Source organism: Chiloscyllium punctatum, chromosome 25 (assembly GCF_047496795.1).
Source record: "Chiloscyllium punctatum isolate Juve2018m chromosome 25, sChiPun1.3, whole genome shotgun sequence".
In the NCBI taxonomy this organism is placed as follows: domain Eukaryota; kingdom Metazoa; phylum Chordata; class Chondrichthyes; order Orectolobiformes; family Hemiscylliidae; genus Chiloscyllium; species Chiloscyllium punctatum.
The window spans coordinates 55,484,173-55,510,107 of NC_092763.1; the positions used below are offsets into that span (position 1 = coordinate 55,484,173).

A 25,935-nucleotide genomic window follows, 5' to 3' on the forward strand; every position below is an offset into this window, starting at 1 on the left:
AGGGCAAGGTTGAGTAGAAGAGTCCTTCATAATCACATAAGCTGGTGCAGGAATTGAAACCATGCTGTTGGCATCATTCTGCATTACAAACCTGCCTCTAACCAATTGAGTATGTCTTCCAGGCAGGGATATTCCTTGTGGCTGAGAGTGTAGTGCTAGACAAGCACAGCACATCAGGAGCAGAAAAATCGATGGTTCGGGCAAAGGTCCTTCATTAGGAATGAGGCTGTGAGCTGAGGGGATGGAAACATAAATGGGAGGGGGTGTGGGGCTGGGGGCATGGTGGTTGAGAGTGCGCTAGGTAGAATGGAGATGGTGGTAATGGTGATAGGTCAGAGAGGAGGGTGGAGTGGATAGATGGGAAGGAAGGTGGACAGGTCGGACAGGTCATGAACCTTGTTGATGGTTGGAACTGAGGTAAGGTGGGAGGAGGGGAAATGAGGAAACTGGTGAAATCCACATTGATGCCATGGGGTTGGAGGGTCCCGAGACGGAAGATGAGGCATTCTTCCTCCAGGCATTGGGTGGTTCGGGAGTGGCAATGGAGGAGGCCCAGGACCTTGGCAGAGTGGGAGGGGGAGTTGAAGTGGTCAGCCACGGGGTGGTGGGATTGGTTGGTGTGAATGTCTGGAGATGTTCACTGAAGTGCTCTGCGAGTAGGCATCCTGTCTCTCCAATCTATACTGCATCCTTATCTCTACATTTGAACCAACAAGTCCTGCAGTGGTGAATGGGGATGCAGACTGGACTCAAGAGACATGTTTGAGTTACACAAGTAAACTTTTTTTTATCTCAAGTTGAAAGTAATGACTGCTTTCTAACTTTGCTCTCACTGTGACATTCACTCAGCTTTGGTGTAGCAAATGTTCCTGTTACAGAACTTTCAAATTGTCAATCACATGGAATTTCAGGCTGGAGGCAACACTGGCTTTTTTTTAACCTGCCTGTAGTTGGGAATTGTTTTCAGATTTTCCCCCTCCTAATGTTATGTGCTTGAAATAAAACCAAAACATTTACAGAATTGTTTTTACAAAGGCCCACAGGTTAGTCAAGCAACCAATCCATTACCTACATCTAAAATAAAAGCAAAGTGCTGTGGTGTAGCAGTGATGGCTGCAGCTTGAGTAAAAGCTGGTGCCAATTGAACACTGTGGCTGAACAGTATATCTCCCAAAGGAGGTGACTGGAATCCTGCCTTCAGAATAGAATTCAACCTGAGTTTCAATGCAGATTGTTGGCGAAAATTGGAATATTTGCTTTGTGCAAAAGACATCAATGGCTTTCCTGGTCACACAGTTGGTCAAGGTCAGAAAGTGAGCACACAGAATGAAGTCTCAGGGATATAGAGAGTCTTTAAATAATTGATTGAGGAGAATCCATGTGAAAATTAAAGACAAAGAGGAAAATGAAGCAATGATAAGAAAGGACAGAGTCTACACAAAATATCAGTAAGGGTGAAAGTCGGGACGAATGGTAAAAAGACAACGCCAGTTCATCTAAATGTGTGCAGTAATTATAATGAGCTGAATGTATTAAATATATTAAAAAGTGGTTAGAATTTGATAGCTAATCCAAGATCTAGTTGCAAAGCAAAAAAGACTAGAATAAAATATTCAAAGATTTTTAACAAAGATAATATTTAGGAAACATAAGTAAGGAAAATGAAGTGGAGTTGTGTTTCTGAAGGATGAAATCAAGACAAGAATGCAACACGATCTCGGTTTGGAAGATCAAGTGTAGAATCAGTTTGGATGGGGATAAGAAATAGCAAGTGATAGAATTCACTGATAAGAGTAATTCTTGATTCTTGTTAGAGAGCCTGAACCATATATATCAAGAAATAATGGGAATGCTAAGAAAGTGATTGCAATAATCATGACCAATTTTAATCTTCGTTTGGATGAGACAAGTCAGATTGGCAAAAGTAATCTCAAATATACTCAGACAGTTTCTGAACCAACAGGCATCAGACTATTTTAGAAAAAAAAACACAAAAAACTATTGATGCTGGAAATCAGAAACAAAAACAGCAATTGCTGTAAATCTCAGCAGGTCTGGCAGTATTTGTAGAGAGAAAGCAGAGTTAACAATTCAGGTCCAATGACCCTTCAGATCTGATTGTAGCTCAGAAAAGGTTGGTCAATATGCTCAAGATAGGACAGGGAGGAGTAAATGATAGATGCAGATGGAACCCAGAGAGAGAGAAATATTGTTGAGCAGATGAAGGAATGGGTAAAGTTCAGCCTGGGAGAATCAATATCTGCTAATGGGGACTGTTAGTGGCTGACAATGGGTTGTTTGTGATAGCAGCCTATGTAAATGAAAGCCCAGTGGGTGCAGTTTGGAGTAAGGATATTAGAGAAGGTGCTCAAGCCCTAAAATTGCTGAATTCAATATTGAGTCTAGAAAGCTGCAGAGTTCCCAAGTGAAAAATGAGGTGCTGTTTTCCATTAAGCATTTCTGGAGCACTGCCGCAAATCTGAGATAGAGATATGGACTTCCTGTGTTGAAGTGGCAGGCAACAGGAAGCTTCTCTGACTTATAATCTTATGGTTGCTTGCTCAAAAGATGGTAGGACACCTAATTCAGTGCAAGGTCATCATTTCTTCTTCCAATCAAGCAGTTTGCATGACAGCAGCTCACCTTTCTCTGAAATCAAATCTCTCAGGGCAGAAATCCTTACCTATGACAGCTGATAACCAATTGGAGCCTGGCAGCTCTTGGATTTGGCAATACCACTGAGAAAGCCATGGCTTCTAACAGGAGGACAACAGAGACCACAAGGTCCAAGGGGACAGATAACTACTTTTAGGCCAATTAGTGCAGACTGAGTGACATCCTCCAACTGACAGGCAGCCTGCATGTGTTTTCAACTTGGGGGGCTGATGTGTTTTTGCTCAATTTGAAGCTGAGGTAATTGCAGCCCAAGTGGGAATTGGCCCTTAAATGGTTATTGATTAACCATTAAAGAGGCATCAATTGAAAAATGGTTGGGTATGTCGAGTTTAAGCCTTTTCATCCAGACCCTCATTTTAGAGGGAACTGGAAGGTGCCAGGATTCTGATTAATTACCCTGGCTAATTAATCTCCATTCCTGCTACTGAGCCCACCATGTCATGGACCTAAAGATTGCATCCCTTAGATAAGATTCAGCAAGACAACTTTAATGAAGTATAAACTTAATTATTAATTATTAGAGGCATTTTTTTTTCCAGAGCACATTCAAAATACCTACCGGGTTGGCTCTGATGGCTCTTTGCAAGTCACTTTTGCCAGCGGGATGGAATTGACTTTACAGACAGAACCTCACCTCTTGGCTGGAGCTGCAAATCCAACTATGGGAAAACGTAACATCTCATTGCCGACTGAACACAATCCAAACATAGTGGAGTGGAGACAGAGGAAGGAGCAGAGCAAAGGCAATCTTGCTGTCTTTGGAAGGAGATTTCGGGTTAGTACAAGAAAGAAAGTTTATTTCCAGAAAGCAAGTCATAATTATGAAGATATTATGATAACTGCAAAATATTTTCATGACAAAACAAAAGACATTGATAAATCATCATGCAATAGATCATATATAGAGAACACTCAGCGCTTTTCAGTTCTGGTTGAAGGACACTTGCAAAAACACAAATATCCAGTTTAGATGATGCTGAATATTATTATGATAGTCTTGGATTACATTGTCATACTGCAAGGATAAGGTAATCTGATTCAATTCACATAAAAGGGAAATATTTATGAAAGCAACTGACACCAGTGAATTCAATAAAATAAGTGCATAGACATTTATAACAAGAATCTCCACCCCATAAAAATGGATGCTACATCTCCATTTGCATCATTAGAACACAAGAAGATAAGAACTAGGAGTAGGAGTAGGCTGTCTGACCCTTTGAGCCTGCTCCGCCATTCAATAAGATCATGCCTGATCTTTTTGTGGACTCAGCTCCATTTACCCATGCTCTCACTGTATCCTTTAATTCCTTTATTGTTAAAAATAAATCTATCTTAGCTTTAAAAATGCTTACTGAAGTAGCATCAAATACTTCACTGGGCAAGGAGTTCAATAGATTTACAACCCTCTGGGTGAAGAAGTTCCTTCTCAATTCAGTCCGAAATCTGCTCCCTCTAATCTTGAGGCTATGCCCTCTTGTCCTAGTTTCACCTGCCAGTGGAAACATCCTCTCTATTTCTATCTTATGTATTCCCTTCATAATTTTATATGTTTCTATAAGATGCCCCCTCATCTTCTGTATTCAAATGAATATAATCGTAGTCAATTCGGTCTCTCCTCATAAGTTGACCCTCTCAACTCCAGAAGCAACCTAGTGAACCTCCTCTGCATCCCTTCTAGTGTCAGTACATCCTTCTCAAGTAAGGGAACCAAAACTGCATGCAGTACTCCAGGTGTGTGGCCTCACCATCATCTTGTACAGCTGCAACATAACCTCCCTGTTTTTAAAATCAATCCCTTCAGCAATGAATGACAATATTCCTTTTACCTTCCTACTTACTTATTGTACCCACGGACCAACCTTCCGTAATTCTGCACAGGTCCCTCTGCACAGCAGCATGCTGCAACTTTTTACCATTCAAGTAATAATCCTACTGAAATGGATGACTTCACATTTATTAACATTGTATTTTGTCTGCCAGACCTTTGCCCATTCACTCAAAGTATCTGTGTTCCTCCGCAACGTTTCACAATCCTCTGCACACTTTGCTTAGTGTCATCTGCAAACTTTGGCACACTACACGTGGTGCCCAATTCCAAATTATCTGTATAAATTGTGAATAATTGCAGTCCCAGTGCTGATCCCTGAGGCACACCACTAGTCACTGATTGCCAGCTAGAATAGCACTCATTTATCCGCACTCTGCTTCCCATTAATAAACCAATCCTCTATCCATGCTAATACTTTACCCATAATGCCATGCATCTTTATCTTATGCAGCAGCTCTTCTGCAGCACCTTTTCGAAATCTAGATATACCACATCTTACTCCATTGTCCACCTTACTCGTAATGTCTTCATAGCATTCTAAAAGATTTGTTAAGCATGAACCCATTCCTGATGAAGGGCTTTTGCCCGAAACGTCGATTTCGAAGCTACTTGGATGCTGCCTGAACTGCTGTGCTCTTCCAGCACCACTAATCCAGAATCCATGCTGCGTCTGCCTAACGGCAAAATTCCTATCAAGATGCCTTGATATTTCTTCCTTGATAATAGACTCAAGAATCTTCCCCATTACAGAGATTAAGCTAACCGGTCAATAGTTCCCCATCTTTTGTCGACCTCTCTTTTTAAACAGTGTCGTCACACTTGGTGTTTTCCAATCTGCTAGGACTACCGCAGAGTCCAGCGAATTTTGGAAAATTACTACTGGTGCATTTGCTATTCCGCCATCTCTTTTAGTATCCTGGGTTGAATCATCACGGCCAGGAGACTTGTCTATCCTTAGCTCCATCTGCTTGCCCAATACCTCCTCTTCCATAATAATGATTGTTTCCAGGTCCTCACCTACCAGCATCCTAGAGCCTGTGGTTAGCACTGCTACCTTACAGCACTACAGACCCAGGTTAAATTCCCGCCTCGGGCAACTCTGTGTGGAGATTGCATATTCTCCCCGTGTCTGTGTGGGTTTCCTCCAGGTGCTCCGGTTTCCTCCCACAGTCCAAAGATGTGCAGGTTAGATGAATTGGCCATGGCTAAATTGCCCGTAGTATTAGGTGAAGGGGTAAATGTAGGGGAATGGGTCTGGGTGGGTTGCTCTTCGGAGGGTCGGTGTGGACTTGTTGGGCTGAAAGGCCTGTTTCCACATTGTAAGTAATCTAATCTAATCATAACTATTAAAATAGTAGGTTTATGAAGGGTTGGGCTGATCAATGATGAAGAGAGACTTCGTTTGAAGATTAAGGTTTGGAGGAGACACTGTACCAATAAACCACATCAATTTTTTTCAAAGGTTATGCAGAGCAATAGTTAGAGATAATTAAACAAAGGAATTTACTGAATTCAAAACAAATATGTTTGGTTCTGTTAGTGTGTACTCAAGCTTTTGAAAGTAGAGGAGATAGCAGACTCTGCATCCTGCTGATGGATAATGCCTCCACCACTACCATTGCCTTACCATGCATTAGTATCTACCATCTAAAAGCTGCACTCTGCAACTAAGTATCTTTTGACAGCAGATTCCAAACATGACCTCCACCAATGCAAACACCCTAAGCAGATATGGAAATATATCACCATTCCTTTATTGTCAATGGATCAAAATCCTGAAAGTCAAATAGTACTGTGAGTGCACATAAACCAGATGGACTGTAGTAGTTCGAGAAGACAACTCACATCTACTAGCTTCTTAAGGGCTATTAAAGAGGAATAATAAATGCCAGGCTTGGCAGTGATGCCCACATGCCATAACCGATAAAAAGGATCTATGTGTCCAATTTTCATCCTCCTGGAATATGCTATTAATGTTATGAGACAAGAAAATAGACAATGCAAATATATTGAAAAAGGATGAGTGCACAACTGGCTAGTTTGGCAAATTTAACAGACCTTTTGAAAAAGCAGTCAATTGGATACAAAAAAGTAATCTAGTGTATGTAGATCTTCTGAAGGCATGCAATGGACCTCTCACAAGAGGCTTGTTAGAAATATTCATGCAAATGTACATAACAACATGAATAAAAAGATGGTTGAGAAACATAAGATAAAGACTTAGATAAATAACCAAAGTTCAAATTGGATAAAGAGTGCAAGTGATGTATGATGTTGCCAGTGCTGAATTCATTTTTATTGGCAATTTTGATATTTGAACTTGGGCATAAGCAGGAACATTTCAAGACTTATTGGCAAGACAATGGAATGCATCAAGTAGGACAGTTACACTTCATGAAAACATAGATTGATTTGGGGATGCAGATACCAGATGCAATTTAATGTACATTTTATTATGTAGTTAGGGAAGATTACAGACAGGCTGAAAGACGTTGAACGGACAGACCTAAGAATTTAAATTCTCTGCAAGTGTGGCATTAAACAGCCAAAAAACATAAAGGAAATGTCACAACATTTAATTCTTTTTATAACTGGGTCATAGAATACAAGATTGGATAAGTAATGCAAACATTTGCTTAACCACAGTGCGAATCTTGTGTGCACCTTCTTATAGAAAGAACATTAAAGGTATAAGGTGCATAAAGTGGATTCACCAGGATTAAACCAGCTATGTAGAGATTTAAGAAATTAGAAATGTTTAAATGTAACATTCGAAAGCTGGGGAGATTTACTGAAGTTTTTTTGTAGTTGAAGAAAGATTATTTCCTCAAGTTGGAGATCAGTAATAACCCCTTCAAAACCTATAATTATTACCAAAAGTGAGAAGAGAGGTTCAGAGAAATGTTGTTATACACATGATTGTTGGAGCAGGAAATGGTTTGCCACAAGCAACGATTGAGACAGATACTTTTCAAAGAGAACTTGGATAAACATTTGCAGCAGAAAATGATACAGAGTTCTAAGGTGAAAGCAAGATAGCTGAATTAGTTTTGAATTGCTCTCAGATTAAGCTAGCACAGAATACTAAACTGATTAACAAAACCCTCTGTGCTGTAAGCCTCAAAAGTTCAATAACATATTTAAAAGCTTGTAGAATTATTTTATGTGAGGCAAGATTAAATAAACAAAAAAAATCTGCAGAAAGATACAAATAGAGAGTGAAGTATGTGGAAAAGTAGGTCCTGCTTTTGAATCATAGAATCCCTCCAGTGCAGAAAGAGGCCATTTGGCCCATTATGTTCATACCAACCCTTCAAAGAGCATCCCACACAGACCCAGCCTAACATCTTATATTCACCACGGTTAATCTACCCAGCACATCTCTGGATACTACAGGGCAACTTAGCATGGCCAGTCTACCTAACCTGCACATCTTTGGACTGTGGGAGGAACTGAGAGCACCCGGTGGAATCCATGCAGACATGGGGAGAGTGTGCAAATGCTATGCAGTCACCTGAAGCTGGAATCAAACCCAGGTCCCTAGCACTGTGAGATAGCAGCTAACCATTGATCCACTGTGCCACGTCATTTTGGAATACAAATTTGACACTTCTTTTCCAAACATTAACACAACATTCTGCATTTCATTTTTTGTCTTGAGGATAGTCATTTTATTTTATGAAAGAAATATTAAATAAATTCAATATATCCCATAAGTCAGTTAAATTCTGCAAATTTGCATTGAAATACATGGGATACATGAAAAAAAATGTTAAGAATAACCAATGAAATGATTTATTGTGCTTTTTGCTACTTATGCCTCTTTCTGCTTTATAATATGATTCATATATCAAAACAAAATGAATTCCCGCAAGATTATAGATCTTGAGAAAAGTAGTTACCGAGATCAAGAATTAGTAACATTCAAATTCAGCAATTCAAATGATACATTAGACTATCATGCCTGAGGCAAAATAGTTATATATTACAACAGTGACTACCTCTCAAAAGTACTTTATTACCTAATTGTAAAGCATTTTTGGGACGTCCTAAGGTTGTGAAAGGCAATGTACAAACACAATTCTTTCTTTCCTTTTTATTCCTTCCATTGGTTTTACGAAGCCCGCAGTGATTTTAATTTTTTCTTTAAATGAATGAATATCACATTATTAGATTAGATTCTCTCCAGTATGGAAACAGACCCTTTGGTCCAACCAGTCCACACTGACTCTCCAAAGAGTGACTCACCCAGACCGGTGCCTAACATGGGAATCAAACCCAGGTCCCTGGTGCTGTGAGGCAGCAGTGTTAACCACTGAGCCACCGTACCACCTGATCATATGGGAGCAGAGTTCAAAATGCCATTTTCAAACATAAGTATAAAATCTACAATTATCCTTGGGCAACCTTTTTTATAATTTAAGTCAACCTCTGAAGTTTTGTGACAGTTGATTGTCTTAAAGACATTACGTTCATGTAAGTTGATTCTTGGAATGTTAGAATTCTAATCTCATCATTGCTAAGATTCGCAAGTTCTTCATGGAAAACACTACAGAAAAGAAATTACAATTTAATTATAAATTGTAATCAGAAGAAAATATTTTTGAAAATGATCTTTCTTAATGAAAGATGATGAAATTTGTTATGGTCAGAGTTTAATTGGAATTTTATTTTAAAAGTTCAAGGCAATAAACTTGTTGTTGGTGATGCTGATTCAGATTTGGTTTATCATTAGGCTCATAACAGAAACCTGCTGTCCATAGACTTTGACCGTCGCACCAGAATTGGAAAGATCTATGATGACCATCGAAAGTTTACTCTCAAAATTCAGTATGACCAATCTGGACGCCCAATTCTTTGGGCACCCAGTAACAAGTTCAATGAGGTCAATGTCACCTATTCCCCAGTGGGGCTGCTGACAGGCATTCAGCGGGGAACTTGGGTTGAACGAATGGAATATGATCAAAGTGGCAAGATCATATCCAGAGTACTGGCAGATGGGAAAATATGGAGTTACACTTACTCAGAAAAGGTAAGAACTTTCTGGACTTTTTTATAGCAAAAGTCACTTCCTAGCATTCAGTCTAAGAAAATTCTGGACATCAATGCATTTAGCAAAATCAGTGAACTAAGATTGTTAAGCTATATTAAATAGTTAAGAAAGTAATCAAAAAGGAACTGATTTTGATTTTGCACCTTGGGGAAAGAAATTGATAATTCAGCTACAGTTGCACTGTACAACCTGGTTACATATGCAGAGTGTCCACAGCATAGCAGGCAATTGGAATATTATGAATGCTTCCAGTACTGTAACGGTGAGGCTTATTTCCATTGTCATTACTAATTTAGCATTTCATTGTCCAAGACTTTCACCTGTATTCCACTTCCACCTAGCTTGATGGTTAAACCACAGCTTTGCTCATATGTTCAATTCCTGTTCTGTGTTCAACTGACAGGAAGCCTATTTGTTAGTTGCAAAATGTGTGACACAATATCATGTGCTACTTTCTGCAGTTCAACTCGATCACTTAACACACCCGGCATGTAAAAATAACGCTTTGTACTTTGCATAATAACTCATTAAGCACATTTTGCCTTACATTCAAACTTCAACATGCAATTATATCAAAAAAATAAATCATAACATGTGAAACAAAAATTGACTCTGGTTTTCAAATCTAATTGCTTTATCTCAAATTTAAAGGACAAATTTCAAAATTAAATTTTTCAACTTTAATTATTAGACTCAATCATTCGTGAAAATAAAATTACTTGAACCAAAGGTAAGGATCACATCTAAAACTGGACACAATTCTATGTACATCTTTCACAGTTAAGGTCTTTTGAAAACTATTGAAACCATCACTCATAAGCATCCCAATAGTAATTGTGACCAGTTGTTTGTAAAGCTAAAAGCTGGTAATTCTTTGATGTATTGTAGAGATTGGTATCAGGATTAGTATCTCCCTTGAGCTATGCCTCCAGAAGCCTGTCAAGTTAGTCCTTCGACAGTGTGGCCTCAGGCCATCCCTTCCCACTTTGTGTCATCACCAGACACTGTTGTTATAACCTAAGGCTCATTCATATCCCCCAAAGAGCTTCAACCATGTGGAGTGCCGTCAACAAACACTGGAAAGTTAGAAATGGGAAGGGTCAGGAATCAAGTGATGTCTGAACTCAGTTTTTAATCCTCATTCTTAATGTGAGGATGCAGCAACAGTCCCTAGCAAAACTATAAGTTACTACAGGCTCTCTGGAGTTCCTGCATTCACCTTGCAAAAGCAGGAGTTCTTAAAAAGTGCTTTTGGTACAACTTGGCTGCCTGCTATCAAAGAAGTATCATAGAGTCCCTTTTGTGTTATTAGCCCTATCAGGCTATTAGACTTGAAAGGTTTGAGGTTAGTAAGGAGGTGGTGTTATCAATTCTAGAAGGTGTGAAAGTAGGTAAGTCCCCTAGGATTTTTCCGAGAATTCTGTGGGTAGCTAGGAAGTAGATGGCTGAGCCTTTGGCCTTGGTCTTTGAGCTGTAATTGTCTACAGGTTTAGTACCAGAAGTCTGGCGGATTGCAAATGTTGTGTCTTTGTTCAAGAAAGACAGTAGAGATAACCCAGGGAGTTATAGACCAGTGAGCCTTATGTCTGTTGTTGGAAAAGTTTTGGAAAGGATTATAAGAGATAGGTTTTGTAATCATCTACTTGACTGGAAATAGTCAAAATGGATTCGTCAGGAGCAGGTCGTGCCTTACAAACCTCATTGATTTTTTTGAAAAGGTGACGAAGCATGTGGATGAGGTTAGGGCAGTTGGCGTGGTGCACACGGACTTCAGCAAAGCCTTTGATAAGGTTCCACATGGGAGGCTACTGGAGAAAATGTGGAGGCATGGGATTGAAGGTGATTTAGCAGTTTGGATTAGAAACTGGCTTTCTGTAAGAAGGCAATGAGTGGTGTTTGATGGAAAATATTCAGCCTGGAGTCCAGTTACTAATGGTGTACCACAAGGATCTGTTTTGGGACCATTGCTGTTTGTCATTTTTATTAACGACTTGGATGCAGTCATTAGTGGATGGGTTAGTAAGTTTGCAGATGATACTAAAATCAGTGGAGTGGTGGCTAGTGTGAAAGAATGTTGCAGGTTGCAGGGAGACTTGGATAATCTGCAGAACTGGGCTGAAAGGTGGCAAATGGAGTTCAATGCAGATAAATGTAAGGTGATTCATTTTGGGAAGAATAACAGCAAGGCAGAATACTGGGTCAATGGAAAGATTCTTGGCAGTGTGAATGTACAGAGGGATCTTGGTGTCCACGTACATAGATCCCTGAAAGTTGCCAGCACGGTTGATGGTGCTGTTAAGAAGTGTGTTAGGTTTTATTGGTAGAGGGATTGAATTCCGGACCTGTGATGTCATGCTGCAACTGTACAAAATGCTAGTGCTGCCTCACTTGGAGTATTGTCTGCAATTCTGGTCGCCACATTACAGGAAGGATATGGAAGCATTGGAGGGTGTAGGGTGATGGGCTTAGAATAATTCATAGGTCGGTGCAACATCAAGGATCAAAGAGCCTGGTCTGTGCTGTATTGTTCTATGTTCTATGTTCTATGAGTCCCTTTTGTGTGAAAGCAGGCCATTCGGCCCATCAAGTCCACACCAACCATCTGAAGACCGCCTCACCCATTTACCCTATTCCTGTAACCCTGCATCTCCCACAGCTAATCCATCTAGCCTGCACATCCGTGGGAATTATGGGCAATTTAGCCTGGCCAATCCACTTAACTTGTACATTTTTGGACTGAGAGAGGAAACCAGACCATCCGGAGAAATCCATGCAGGCACGGGGAGAATGTGCAAACTCCACACATACGGGCAATCCAACCCAGGTCCCTGGCACTGTGAGGTAGCAGTGCTAACCATGGAGCCACCATGCCACGGGTGATCTTTTAATTGATGCTTGTGCTAGGCCCCTCTTGCAGCCGAATAACTGTGAGGAGGTATTTCATTTTTCTGGGCCAGTGTGCTCCAAATTATGTATCCTGGTGAGATAGTAGTCAATTTGGCTGCATCAACTCACAGACTTCTGCTAGCAGTTGGGCAGAGAATCCTGGTCAAAAGGGTATATGTGTACCTTGCTGGAGGTAGCTGTAGCATAGGTCACCCACCAAACCGGTGCAGGCAGGGATGAAATTTATGCCTCCACAGTTTTGAAAAACAAAGCGACTGTACAATGACCACCCTTGACTGAGTTTGCCTCTTCAATTTTTCCAGATATACGCAGGCCAAATGTCATTAAAATAGAAGTTAAAAGTGACACCCAGCTATCCCAGTTTAAAAGTCAATTAAACAACAAAACAGCACTGACTCACAGGCTTTATTTTATTGTTGCTGTCTCAGCTCCACAATGAGAGTTGCATTTTCTTGTGAAACCATCAAGAAAAGTATTGTAGCATTTGTTGGCTTAAAGAGTTCTGACACAGATAACGCATTGTTCAGAGCATTGTGATACATGGTCGTTTGTATCATTTTCTCAGCACAATTGAAAAAATGCACAAAGATCTGGAGGTTATATTCATCATGCTGAAAGAACTTACACAATAATTATACTAAAATGCATGGGTAACTTAAGTTAATTAAAAATTATACTCCTAGTAATTCAAAAAAATTAAGTTGGCACTTTATAATACAGATAATGTATTCATTTTCTCATTAAAATTTGTTAATGCAAATTTGGCTAATTAAAATAGATTTCATTTTACTGAATGTAATGCATATGTATAATTTTTATTAAAGATAACATGCATGAATTTTTAATTCTACCTAATGTACATATACACCAATCTACACATACAACAATACAAGCAAACTTTCATACTATTGAAATGATTGATTTATATTTTCAAATACACCTCAATTCAGCTTAACAGAGTAAGGTAATAAAGACCAAAGAAAAACGTCTGAGCACTGAAAACCTGAAAGAGAAATATTAATCACTAGAATTGCACAGCAAGTATCAATAGCTGAAAAGACAAAGGACAAGCAGAGTGAGTTGGCAGTAGGTCCATACCCCTGGGTCTATTTGCCTTTCTTCCACCATATTCCTACTCCACAGGACCCTTCCCTTTGCCAGCTCTTCCAAGCTGTCCTCCTCCTCTGCTGTAAGCTTTATATTTCCTCTAGGCCCAAATTTTACTTTTATTTCTTGTCTCATAAGATCATTCATCTTCACAATTTACACTTACTTCTACTTTGCACCACCATCACTTTATCATTTTACCATGCCTGCCTTCCAAATTAATCACTCAAGGCCCTGTTTTATGGTTTCTCCATTAGTACATTCACATGACATGTGCAGTTTCAACATTTTAAAGGACCTGTTCTACTCAATCACTTTTATTGAACGTCAAAGATAGCTTATGAAGTAGACCCCAGTTCAAACGTGAAATAGAGCAGATAAATTACCGGACACAATTAAAGCAGTAGGGAAAGCACTAGACATGAGTAATATGTTTTTATCAGAAAAAGAGAGGGAGAAAATCAGAGAGCAAATTGGTCGCTGTCATGAAACACCTTCTAGTGGATTAAAGATTTGCGTGTCCTAAAATCTGCATGCAGGATACCTGACTGTTTCCTCAGAAGACCATAAGATATAGGAGCATAATTAGACCATTAAGTCCATCGAGTGTGCTCAACCATTCAATCATGGCTGATATGCTTCTCAACCCCATCCTCATGCCTTCACCCCATAATCCTTGATCCTCCTACTCATCAAGAACCTATCTAACTCTATTTAAACGACATAGCCTCTGCAGCTTTCTGCAGCTATGAGTTCTACAGATTAACCATTTTCTTGCTGAAGAAATTCCTCCTCACCCCAGTTCTTTGGGTTATCCCTTTAGCTGAGGCTCCTCAGGTGATGATATCCTCGGGTCCTGGTCTCTCCTACTAATGGAAACATCGTCTCCACATCCACTCTATGGAGCCCTCTCTATATTCTGTAAATTTCCTTGAGATACTCCCTCATCCTTCTGAACTCCATTGAGTGCAGACTTAGAGTCCTCAACCCCTCCTCACATGATAAGCCCTTTATCCCTGGGATCATTCTTGTAAACCTCCTCTGGACCCTGACCAATGCTAACACATCCTTCCTGAGATATGGAGCCTGTATCAATTGCAACCTTATCAAACAGTAAATGCTTAAAAAATTCAGCAGGTGAAGTAGCACTCTGGAAGTAGAACAGGGAACGTCATGTTTCAGATGTGTACTCTTTACTAAACCCACAGTTAACCTGAAATCAAAGACCTAGTTGGGTGATTAGTTACTCAATTAAAGACAGAAAGTAGAAGTAATAAGATTGTGTTCAAATTGTTGGAAAGTGTCTTGCACCAGGCAATTAGTGATGGAGCTTCTTCTGTTCAGTAATGTGATGGAGAGACAGAGATCCAAGTTTGTCAATGACTCCAAGTTTGGTGATACAATAAGCAGTGCTAGTGGGAACAAAGAATTAAAAAGAACCATTGATAGGCAAAGTAAGTGAAATTCAGTGCACAGATAAATGCGAGGTCATCGATTTTGGATGAGAAAAGGATTTATGTGTTTTTTTTTAAATTATGAAAATCGAGGAACAGAGTAGATCCAGGCAATTTAGGGATGCATGTAAATAGATCTGTAAACTAAAGAAGTCAGCTACAGTGTCATTATGGAGGGTTAATGAAATTTCAGTGAGCCTTTGAGCTAGATTATAATGAAGAGGATGTTCTGCTACTGTTAAATAAAGTTCTGGTTAGACCACATCTGAAGTTCTGGGCACCGCACCTTAGACATTATGGTCCAGATTTCCTGTCCCAGAAAAAACAAACACTAAGTGGTTTCTTGGTGTTGAGATGCATAATTGATCAGAACTTCTGGGGAACCAATGTAAACACTAAACTGCACTGGGAAACCCTTTCCTGATGAAGGGCCTATGCTTGAAATGTCAATTCTCCTGCTCCTCTCATGCTGCCCGACCTGCTGGGCTTTTCCAGCACCACATTTTTAACCCTTGCTAATGGTCCTCTGAAGTCTGCCAGTGCGTAAGATTGGTTGTTTGCCTGCTAGTTATACACATTTTTACCATATTTATTTTGAGCTATTGTTAGCAGAAGTAAAGCCTGTTCAGGAACATATCCCTTTAGATCATAACAAAGCATTCCAGCACCCTTTGCCACCCTCAGCTTAGCTCATTGTCCCTGTGACTTCCAACACTTGTCACACTCAGCCATAGCTCAAGCACTAATCACCATCACTCCCGTCACAGATCTGTGTTTAGTCCATTCGCTGGCAAAGCTGACCATCCCAAATGCTCACCACCAAATCCCACCCCCCCCCAACCCCACACTCTTCATTCCATTCAAACTTCCTGCATTCTACCTCCACCCCAGGCAATGCAGATTCCATCCCCAACCCCCACCCTCTCACTTGTTCTCTCCACACCCTTTCCCTCAACACCTATAGCCCAGCTTACATACTGCTGCCTCCCAACAACCCTGGTCACCTTGAAGTGGATGCTAATGGCTAGATGACACTTGATGTGACATTAAGTGCTAGAAAAGCAGTTTCTGTTGTTCCAAAGTCGATGAAATAGAAAAGGTGAGGCTATAAGTTGGTGAGGATCCTGTATTTCTGTACAGCGTTCTCCCATTCTATTCCTGTACCCTCTGCTAGCCAAGAAAATGTTTCTTGTTGCTTGCCATTTAACATCCACCCACAATTAAACACTTTACAATTTATCTTGTTGCTTTTATTTTAGATTAATTAGATACCCTACAATGTGGAAACAGGCCCTTCGGCCCAGCAAGTCTGAAGAGTAACCCATCCCCCTCTGACTAATGCATCTAACACTATGGGCAATTTAGCACGGCCAATTCACCTGACCTGCACATCTTTGGACTGTGGGAGGACACCAGAGCACCTAGACGAAACCCACACAGAACACGGGGAGAATGTGCAAACTCTGCACAGTAACCCAAGGCTGGAATTGAACCTGGGACCCTAGTGCTGTGAGGCAGCAGTACTAACCACTGAGCCACTGTGCCGCCCTTTTATCATTTGTGGATGCATAATTTTTCTCTTCCACCTTCTCTTCGTTCTTTTATAAATGCTGTTCACTTGTATTAGAGGAACACACAAACAGGAGGATGCCATTTAGCCCATGGGTCTGTTTCACCATCCAATTAGATCATGTCTCTTCTGTATCTTAATTACAACCTCTGCCTTGGCTCCATATTTCTTAATATCCTTAGCTGACAAAAACTGTCCGATTTTCCATTCATTCCTCCAGTTGTTTCTGTTGTCCCTTTCTGTCAGCCATGACTCGGTTGGCAGGATATATTCAGTTATAATGTAGTGAGTCCAAGTCCAAATCCTTGAGTGCAAAAATCAAGGCAAACATTATAGTGCAGTATTATATGAACATTGTACTGTTCGATTTGGTATCTTGTGGATAGGATAGTTACATCACAGAAATAAATTGTCTTGGAAATCTCACATTGAAATCTGTGCAAGTTTTCTGTGCATAAATTAGCTGTTGTGTTCCTGTGTTTCAACAAGAAGCAGTCCAGAAATACTATGTGGACTCTAAAACACTTTGGCACATCCTTTGACAAAGAAAGGTGGTGTCAAAATCCAGGGTTATTTTTGTGCTTCTTATCTAATTATCAACTTCTTTTGACTTACACTCTATTATTTCTGCTATTTAGTCACTGTGTCCTCACCATCAAACAATTCACTCTGGTTCTGCTTATGCAACCTCAGTAACCTCTTCCAATTCTGATGAAAGATAACTCTGCATTTATCTGTTTTTGCAGTGTTACTTTTTGGAGGTATAAAACAAATGTAACGTATTGCAAATGCTGGAAATCTGAAATAAAATCAGAAAATACCAAAAATTATTCAACAAATCAGGCTGCATCTGGAGGGAGACAAAATTAATGTTTCAAGCCAATGATCTGTCATCATCAGAACTGGGAGGTCAAAGATGGAGCATGTTTTAAGAAAGCAAAGGAGCAGTGAAAAGAAGGGAAGGGTAGGAAGAAAAGGGAATGGTTATGGTAGGATGGAAAGCAGGGGAACTTAAATAAACAAAAAAAAAGAGAATAGTGCAAGGTAAAACGGGATAGTTATGGGCAAGTAGATAATCAAAAAAAACTGAATTTGAGGAAGTGTAAATTCAGAATAGTTAAATGATCACCATTTGGTCCTATCCAAAAGAAATGATGGTAAATGTTATGATATGAAATTGCCAAGCTTGTTGTCGAGTCTGGAAAGACCAAAAAGTACATTTTTGCTCTACATGCTTCTGCTGAATTTCATTGGAGCAAATAGAGAGTACAGTGTCAACCTGAGGTGGAGGGAGAATTAATTCCATTTACATTCCAGATGAAACTTGAATTCTGATGCCCAGCTCAAACTCTACTCATGTGTCTTAAATACAGTTATTTGCCCACACTTATAGCTATGAAAACAATTAAATTCATTACAATCTGTGTCCAATGTATTCAGGAATTCCATAGAATTTCATTGGTTTCTGATTTCACACAATTTGCAACTCAGGTGATGTCAAAGCCATGTGTCGGAAATCATGCAGTTTCCCATTGCTTATTTCTGGTTCACAATAGCACCATATTTGTGGTTAACTCCACCAAAAGTATTGTTTTACTTCTTCGAAAATGTCTCAAGGTTTGTTTGGTTTTGAATATCTGAAATTTCCATTAAATAACTGTTAGTTTTATTTTTCAACAGTCTGTGACACTTCTTTTGCACAGCCAGCGAAGGTACATTTTTGACTTCGATCAGATTGACAGACTTTTCTCGGTCACCATGCCCAGTATGGTTCGACATACTTTACAAACCATTTGCTCTGTAGGATATTATAGGAACATCTACAGTCCACCTGACCGCAGTGCCTCCATTATACAGGATTACACTGAGGATGGGCGCTTACTTCAAACATTGTACTTAGGAACTGGACGAATGGTAGTCTACAAATACACTAAACTGTCCAAGTTTTCTGAGATTATTTATGATACCACTCAGGTCAACTTCACTTATGATGAAGCAGCTGGTGTAATTAAAACCATCCAGTTGATACATGAAGGATTTACCTGTACAGTCCGCTTTCGACAAACAGGCCCTCTTATTGCTCGACAGATCTTCAGGTTCAGTGATGACAATCTTGTTAATGCTCGCTTTGACTACAGTTATAATAACCTTCGAATCACGAGCATGCAAGCAATGATCAATGAAACTCCTCTGCCCATTGATCTATATCGTCATGATGATGTTTCAGGGCGGACAGAGCAATTTGGGAAGTTTAGCGTTATCTATTATGATCTAAACCAGATTATAACGACCACTGTTATGACACACACCAAGCGATTTAATACCAATGGCCAAGTGAGAGAAGTCCAATTTGAGATCCTGAGAGCCATTACATATTGGATGACTATTCAGTATGACAACATGGGACGTATGATAGTGTGTGAGATAAGAGTGGGGACTGATACCAATCTTACCAAGTACTCATATGAATATGATGCTGATGGACAACTGCAAACTGTTTCTATCAACAACAAACCTCAATGGCGCTACAGCTATGACTTAAATGGAAACATTAACCTGATGAGCTATGAAAATAGTGGTCAACTAACTCCACTGAGGTATGACCTGCGAGATAGGATTACCAGGCTCGGAGAAGTGGAGTACAAAATGGATGAAGATGGTTTCCTCCACCAGAGGGGTGATACTATATTTGATTACAACTCCAATGGTCTACTCAACAGAGCATACAATAATGTTGCAGGTTGGAGTATGCTATATCGATATGATGGATTGGGAAGACGTGTAGCAAGTAAATCAAACACTGGGCAGAGCTTACAGTTTTTTTATGCTGATCTGATTCATCCAACCAGAATCACTCATTTGTATAACCATACCAACTCTGAAATCACGTCTCTCTACTACGATCTTCAAGGTCATCTCATAGCTATGGAGATCAGCAATGGTGAAGAGTTTTACGTAACCTGTGATAACACAGGGACTCCCTTAGCTGTGTTCAGTAATACTGGGCAATTAATTAAGCAGATACAATACACACCCTACGGAGATATTTATGAGGACTCCAACTCTGATTTTCAAGTTATCATCGGTTTTCATGGCGGGCTTTATGATCCCCTGACAAAGCTTTTACATTTGGGCCGTCGTGATTATGATGTTGTGTCTGGACGATGGACAACACCAAATTATAATCTCTGGGAAGAGTTGAACAACAATCTGTTCCCATTTAATCTGTATTCATTTAAAAACAACAACCCAATCAGCACTGTTCAGGACATCACTCATTTCACTACAGGTAAGGAATAATAGATAGTTACAAGTCTGATACCTCTTTGTGGGCTAAAGGGCCTGGTCTTGTGCTGTACTGTTCTTTGTTCCATGTTCTTGCCACCTTGCCAAATATGCTCTGACTGACAAGGTCAACGGGGGACTTTGTCAACCTATTCTCTGAAAGCCACACTTCTGTTCTTGACTTGATCTAAACTGCCTCTCCTCACACTTTATGTTAATTTCCATTAAATTCCTGAATGACATATATGTAAATCAGTTAAGGTTTTGCAGTTGTCTTGCCTCACTGGGGTAGTGCACAGGAAATCAAGGCCCACAACTCCCATAGAAGTCACAATTTTTAAAAAGTTATCAAAGTACAATGTCACCAATTTATCTTTGGAAAGATTTAGGTTAACCGAAACATGGACAGGGTTTCTGTACTTAACAAGAATAACTATTTATTACAGATATATAGATTCTAACCACAAGTAAATAACTATGAACTATCTATATATAACTCTATTAGTTAAAACTCTGACCCCTTTATAAATTCTCCCTCTGTCCACAAACATATACAGGCAAGTGGATGGAGGAAACAAACAAAAGAGGGGAGACTTCAATAGCACCTGTCCTCAGGATTCAAAGGAGTGTTCCTTTTGTTTTCCCAAGTTCTTCCAGTTCTCTGATCTTTCCCTTCAGGTTCTCTCAGTTCTTCACAGGAGGCACAGATTGGCAGCTTCATGAATTACAAAATGTCTAACTTGTTCGTTAAAAACAGCAACTTATAGCAATTGGTTAAAGAAGATAAACTGTCTTTCTTCAGGCTTTAGACATAAAACCTGTCCATTATGCAGTCCAAAGGCCTCTGCCTGTATCATTCAAACCCATAAGCTGTTCAGTTACTCAGGAGCTAATCAGACAGTTGTTGTCAGGCTGATGGCCTTTAACATCCACAACTGGCCAAAACTCCACAAATCAATCAATAACTTGTTGCTGACGAAATCTCCATTTGGGTACAACCCCTGGTGCTGTTGCACCTACTACAAACAGTTTTATCCACAGCTCGAATAAAATACCTGTGTAAAGACTGCTTACAATAAGTTTCAATAACTTGTTTCTTAAAACTGCAGCAATTCTTTCGACAACCATTTTTTTAAAGCCCCTTTCCCAAATCAGTCCATAATCAAAACTGAAGTGAAATAAAAAGATGCAGTCTTTACTCAGTTTTGAGTATGTCAGATGTGAAGTCCTTAAGTTGACTTTCCAAAATGATCAGAGTAGGAAATTTTAACCTTCAGAACATTGATAACCATATGTAATCTTCAAATATCATTTCAAAAAGCTGAATTGCCTCTGCTCCAAATTATTTTATACAGCCATAAAATAGATTTGGATAAAATAAGTTAAACTGGACCTTTAAAGTTAAAAATCACACAACACCAAGTTGTAGCACAACAGATTTATTTGGAAGCAGTAGCTTTTGAAACACTGCCCCTTCATTAGGTGATTGTGGTGTATAAGATCGTAAGACACAGAATTTATAGCAAAAGTTTACAGTGTGATGTAACTGCAATTATCTATTGAAAAAGACCTGAATTGTTTGTTAAGTCTCTCATGTTTTAGAATGGGCATGTTGGTTTCAGTTCTATCATATGTAAATCCCAGAACTTTCTTATAAAGATATATTCTCAAGTGAACTTTAACAATAGGTGCCATATTGGCCCAGATAACAAAATTGGATCTTGGATTGTAAAAGGGTTTGATGACAAACCAAGGATGAAAATAGTTTGAGAATAATTGAAAAGGAAATAGGAAATTTCATAAGAATGAAAAACTCAAAGAATTGTTCACTAATAAGAGCAATATTACTGTGTATATAATGTGAACTCACCAGAATGAGTCCAAGAATGAGAAACTACCAGACAGTTTCCAGCTCCAAATTCAGCAAGGAGCGAAACCTGGCCAGTGGGTGAGAGCATAATGTCAGATGGAAGGGGCTGAAGGAAAAGTCACATCAAACTTCTGTGACAGATGAAAGGGAGTGATAACCCAGAAGAAGTTTGTACTGTCCTTCTGGGGCCAGAGGAGCAATTCCCTTGATCCCAGGAAGAAAATGTTAATAAGTTAGAAAGTCTAATTGTTTCAATCATTTCCACTGCCGGCATGTTTTCCCAACAGCTATAACTGTTGGAAAAGTCATTTATTGAGCTAGGCCTGATGCTATGATGCACTGTAGTGAATGACTCCTAGGTGGTGGGGAGCTACTCCACTAATGAGGGGAATTCCCACTTAGTCCCAACATTCCCAGCTCTCCCCCCCACTCAGCAATCTCGTCACCAACTCAGCATCCTGTCGCAGCCATTGTGGATGCTGTCTGCATGTGCACAGGTGCTGACACCACTGTGCCGGGGAGGGTTGGGGGATGTCAGTGATGCATGCACACCATCTGCATGGTGTACCATTTTGGCAGCCATTTTGGGGTTTGGAATAATCACTCCCATTTCACAAATAGTATTCTGTCTGTGTTTATATGCCAATTGAGGCATTTTGACATAATTCATGAATCAGAAAATGGTGGGTGAAAGGTTAATACGTTGCATCACAATACAAGCAAATGCATCAATTATTTTCAAAAAAGTCAAACTTTCAATCCTGTAGAAACCCTAACATATTGACTGAGATATATATTTTCATGTAACTCTAGGTAAGGTATTACATACTCTCACAAGATGTGATTTGGCGAAGGGGTGAACATGTAATATAGTTCAGGAGTCCAGTACAACACCTTCTCACCCATCCCGAGCTCACACCCATATTAGACAGTGTTGGTGACAACAAAATCAGCAGCCAGAACAACAATATAAATAAATATTTAAGGGTTAATAGAACTTAAAAACACAATTGACCCCAATTGCAAGTGCATTGCCTGTGTCATAAAATGGTTGCCACAGACGGACAATGAGGGCGAGACTCCCTTTGTTCTGCAGTGTTTAAAAAGGCACAAAGAAAGAGGATTGTTCTCCCACTACCCCACATCATCACTAACCTGAGAAGATAGTACGCCATTCTTTCATATTTGGACATCTTTTAAATCCCATCCAAGATGCCAAAAGAGTGGTTGCCCATAGCTCCCGAGCTGACCTTATTCTGCAATTCATCAGATCTTCTCTGTTGTCCTTTCTGCAGTCCCCACAATCGCCACTATGGAGCTTTGGCACGACCAGGACTGCTGGAGCTTCTGTTCAATTAGATTAGCCTCCAGCTCCAGAGAGTGTCATTTCTCACAGTCAGGGGCGAAAGTGTACCCGCAGCACACAATAGCAGGTTTGTTGTTGGCATGTCAGCTTATCATTAACTTTTCTTAGGGGAGGGGAGGGTTCAAAGTGTCCACCCACCTATAACTTTTTGCCCTCTGTTCTATTTAATTTACTGTTATTCATATACATGCTGTCAATTTAGCTTGACGTCTTTTGAAAAACATTTGCGACAAAAGCTTTGATACACAAGCTTCAAGAAAGGAAACTATTTAGTTTTCACATCGTGCACAGCAGGCTGGGTAGATCTTTTTAAAAACAATATACAATGTTTACGAACAGATAAAAGTCAAACCTTTCTTGAAAAAAATGATTCAAACAGATATTGCTATCATTCTGACTGATTCTAGTCAAATCAAAATGAACGCAGGCAGTACTAAAAGTGAGCTTTATTAATAATGTATTGTATTCTCGAGAACACAAAGATAACACATCAATCAAGCATCCCCAAAGACACATGCAGTATGTAACAATCTATCAAGTGTCACACAGCCATACATAACCTGATGGTTAAATGAAGTTTGCTCTCATTCTAACTCATGAGAAAGAATTGGTAGGATCCCACAACAGGAAATTAATAGATAAAAATAAAGCACCCAAACCTATTTCCTCATTATCCAAAGTGGTTTTATGTCAAGGAAGCAGTAAATAATTTGAAAAAGCTTAACTTTTTAACATTACCAATCGATTCAAAAAACTTCTTTCCTCTTTTTATTTTTATTTGAGCTTGTCTGTTGAAAATAAAGATACAAGTCTTGAACTATCTCTATCCATTTAACTTTCCTTCTGGGAAATGAATAAAATACAAGCTGCAATGTACTGGTAGTACTGAACTTAAAATCTAGGCATTGGGAGTTCAAGTGCCACACTAGTGCATTTAGAACTGAATGCAGTAATGCAGTAAATCTGGCAGTTTGTGAATCAACATGTAACAGTCTCAAAGGCAGGGGTGAGAGTGGATGTAATTTTTTCTACTTGTTTCATACCTACAGTGGCTTTTTAAAAAGGTACTAATTATGTTTTTGGTTCTACTCGTGGCACTTATCTGCATATTACCTTGATGTTGGTGCAGATAATAGAAGTCATTCTGCACCCAGATGGAAATAATTTGCAAGAACACTGGCTGTAAGGCTGGAGGAAATTACAAAGATGGGGCAGGACATTGAGGGATTTGTGAGCAATAATCAGAACTTAATGTTAAATTGTTGCTTCACAAATGAGCCAATATAGACAGTGAGTACAGGGATGATATGTGAAGGGAAATGATGCAAGTTAGGTCATAAGCAGCACGGATTTGGTAAGTCCAAACTGGTGAAACTTAGAATGCAGGTGGCCAAACAGAAGTGCTTACAGCCAAGCCTAGAGCTCATAAAGCTATTGATGAGGGTCTCAGCAGCAGAACTTGAGGCAGGGATGGTAATAGGCAATGTGATAGCTATGGAAATAGGTAGTCTCGGTGATAATGTGGATATGAGTTCATAATCTTATCTCAGGATCAAATACAACAACTCAATAAAATCTTCAATAAATTTCTATTCTGGAACAGTGTGAAGTTCTCCTCCCATGCAAACGATTGGAAGACTCCATCTGTAGCAGGAGTGCCGTGATTTACAGGCCTTCATGCTGATGTCCTTGTCCTTGAAAAGTGTGGTCATCTGCATGGAAGTTGAAACCATCTAGCATTCAAGTGCATGCTCATTCTTACCAATTGGCTGCATACGCAGACTGATATCTTAAGCAGAATTGATGAAAGCCTCATTTAGCCATTCAATATCTCATTAATTTGCATCAATCAATCGACACTTGGATATTAGGGAAATAAGGGTGGAGATTACTTGGAGGATGAAGGACGGGCATACCAAAATGGGAATTCAAAATACTTCTTCTAATCATTCTTGTTCACTTGCCCATCCTTGGAACTCACTATTCTGAATATCGCTGGAATCTGAGAACTGTACTGTCTTCACTACATTGGGTTTATCCAACTCCTTCAACTCTTGCAAATCCAAAGATATGGAGTAATTATCATCTTTCTCCGCTGTTGCTCCAATCCTCTTTGTCGTGTTATGTTGTGCAAGACTCAGCAAGTCATGATCATCTAGAAATCTTGGCTGCTAATAGTGAACGCACCTACAAAACAGACCTGGCACCTGAATTGCCTCATCAGCATCTTGGTTGGTTACACAATGACATGTCTTGAAGTCATGTAGATTTCATTCTTCCTGTTCTAGACCTCACTGTTATGACAGTATGAAAATCATCAGCAAGTTAGAGAGTAACACTTATCTCCAAAGGGTCATTTATCCCATGAAATAGAAAGGATAATGTCTGGTCTGTGATTGACCAGACATTATCCTTTCTATTTCATGGGAAGTGGGCATTGTTGGCTCAGCTGGCACTTATTGATCAACCTTAATTACCCTTGAGAAGGTGGTGGTGAGCTGGTACTTGGACTGTTGCAGTCCATACAGAGTAGGTATATCCACAGTGTTGTTAAGAAGGGAGTTGTAGGAATTTTACCCAGCAACAATTATGGAACAGTGATATCATTCCAAGTCAGAATTGTGTATGGTTTTGGGGGGACCTTGAAGGTGTTGCTGCTCCCATTTATCTGCTGGTCTTGTCCTTCAAGGAGTAAGAGTCATGATTTGGAAGGAGCCTTGGTGAGAGCTATAATTCATCTTGTAGATGGTACACACTGCTACAATTCTGTAGAGGGAGTGTTTTTTTTTGTGAACAAGGTGGTAATCAAGTGAGCT

General features: G+C 39.6%; 1 protein-coding gene across 5 annotated transcripts in view; it reads left to right on the forward strand.

Moving 5' to 3' along the window:
• tenm1 (teneurin transmembrane protein 1) overlaps positions 1–25,935 on the forward strand; it is a 2,368,941-nt gene that overhangs the window by 2,327,539 nt on the left and 15,467 nt on the right. For all 5 annotated transcript variants that reach the window (XM_072595290.1, XM_072595294.1, XM_072595295.1 and 2 more), the window contains 3 exons: positions 3,216–3,451; positions 9,243–9,539; positions 18,279–19,887. In XM_072595290.1, the coding sequence (XP_072451391.1) occupies positions 3,216–3,451; positions 9,243–9,539; positions 18,279–19,887 (2,142 nt within the window). The remainder of the gene's footprint in view (positions 1–3,215; positions 3,452–9,242; positions 9,540–18,278; positions 19,888–25,935) is intronic.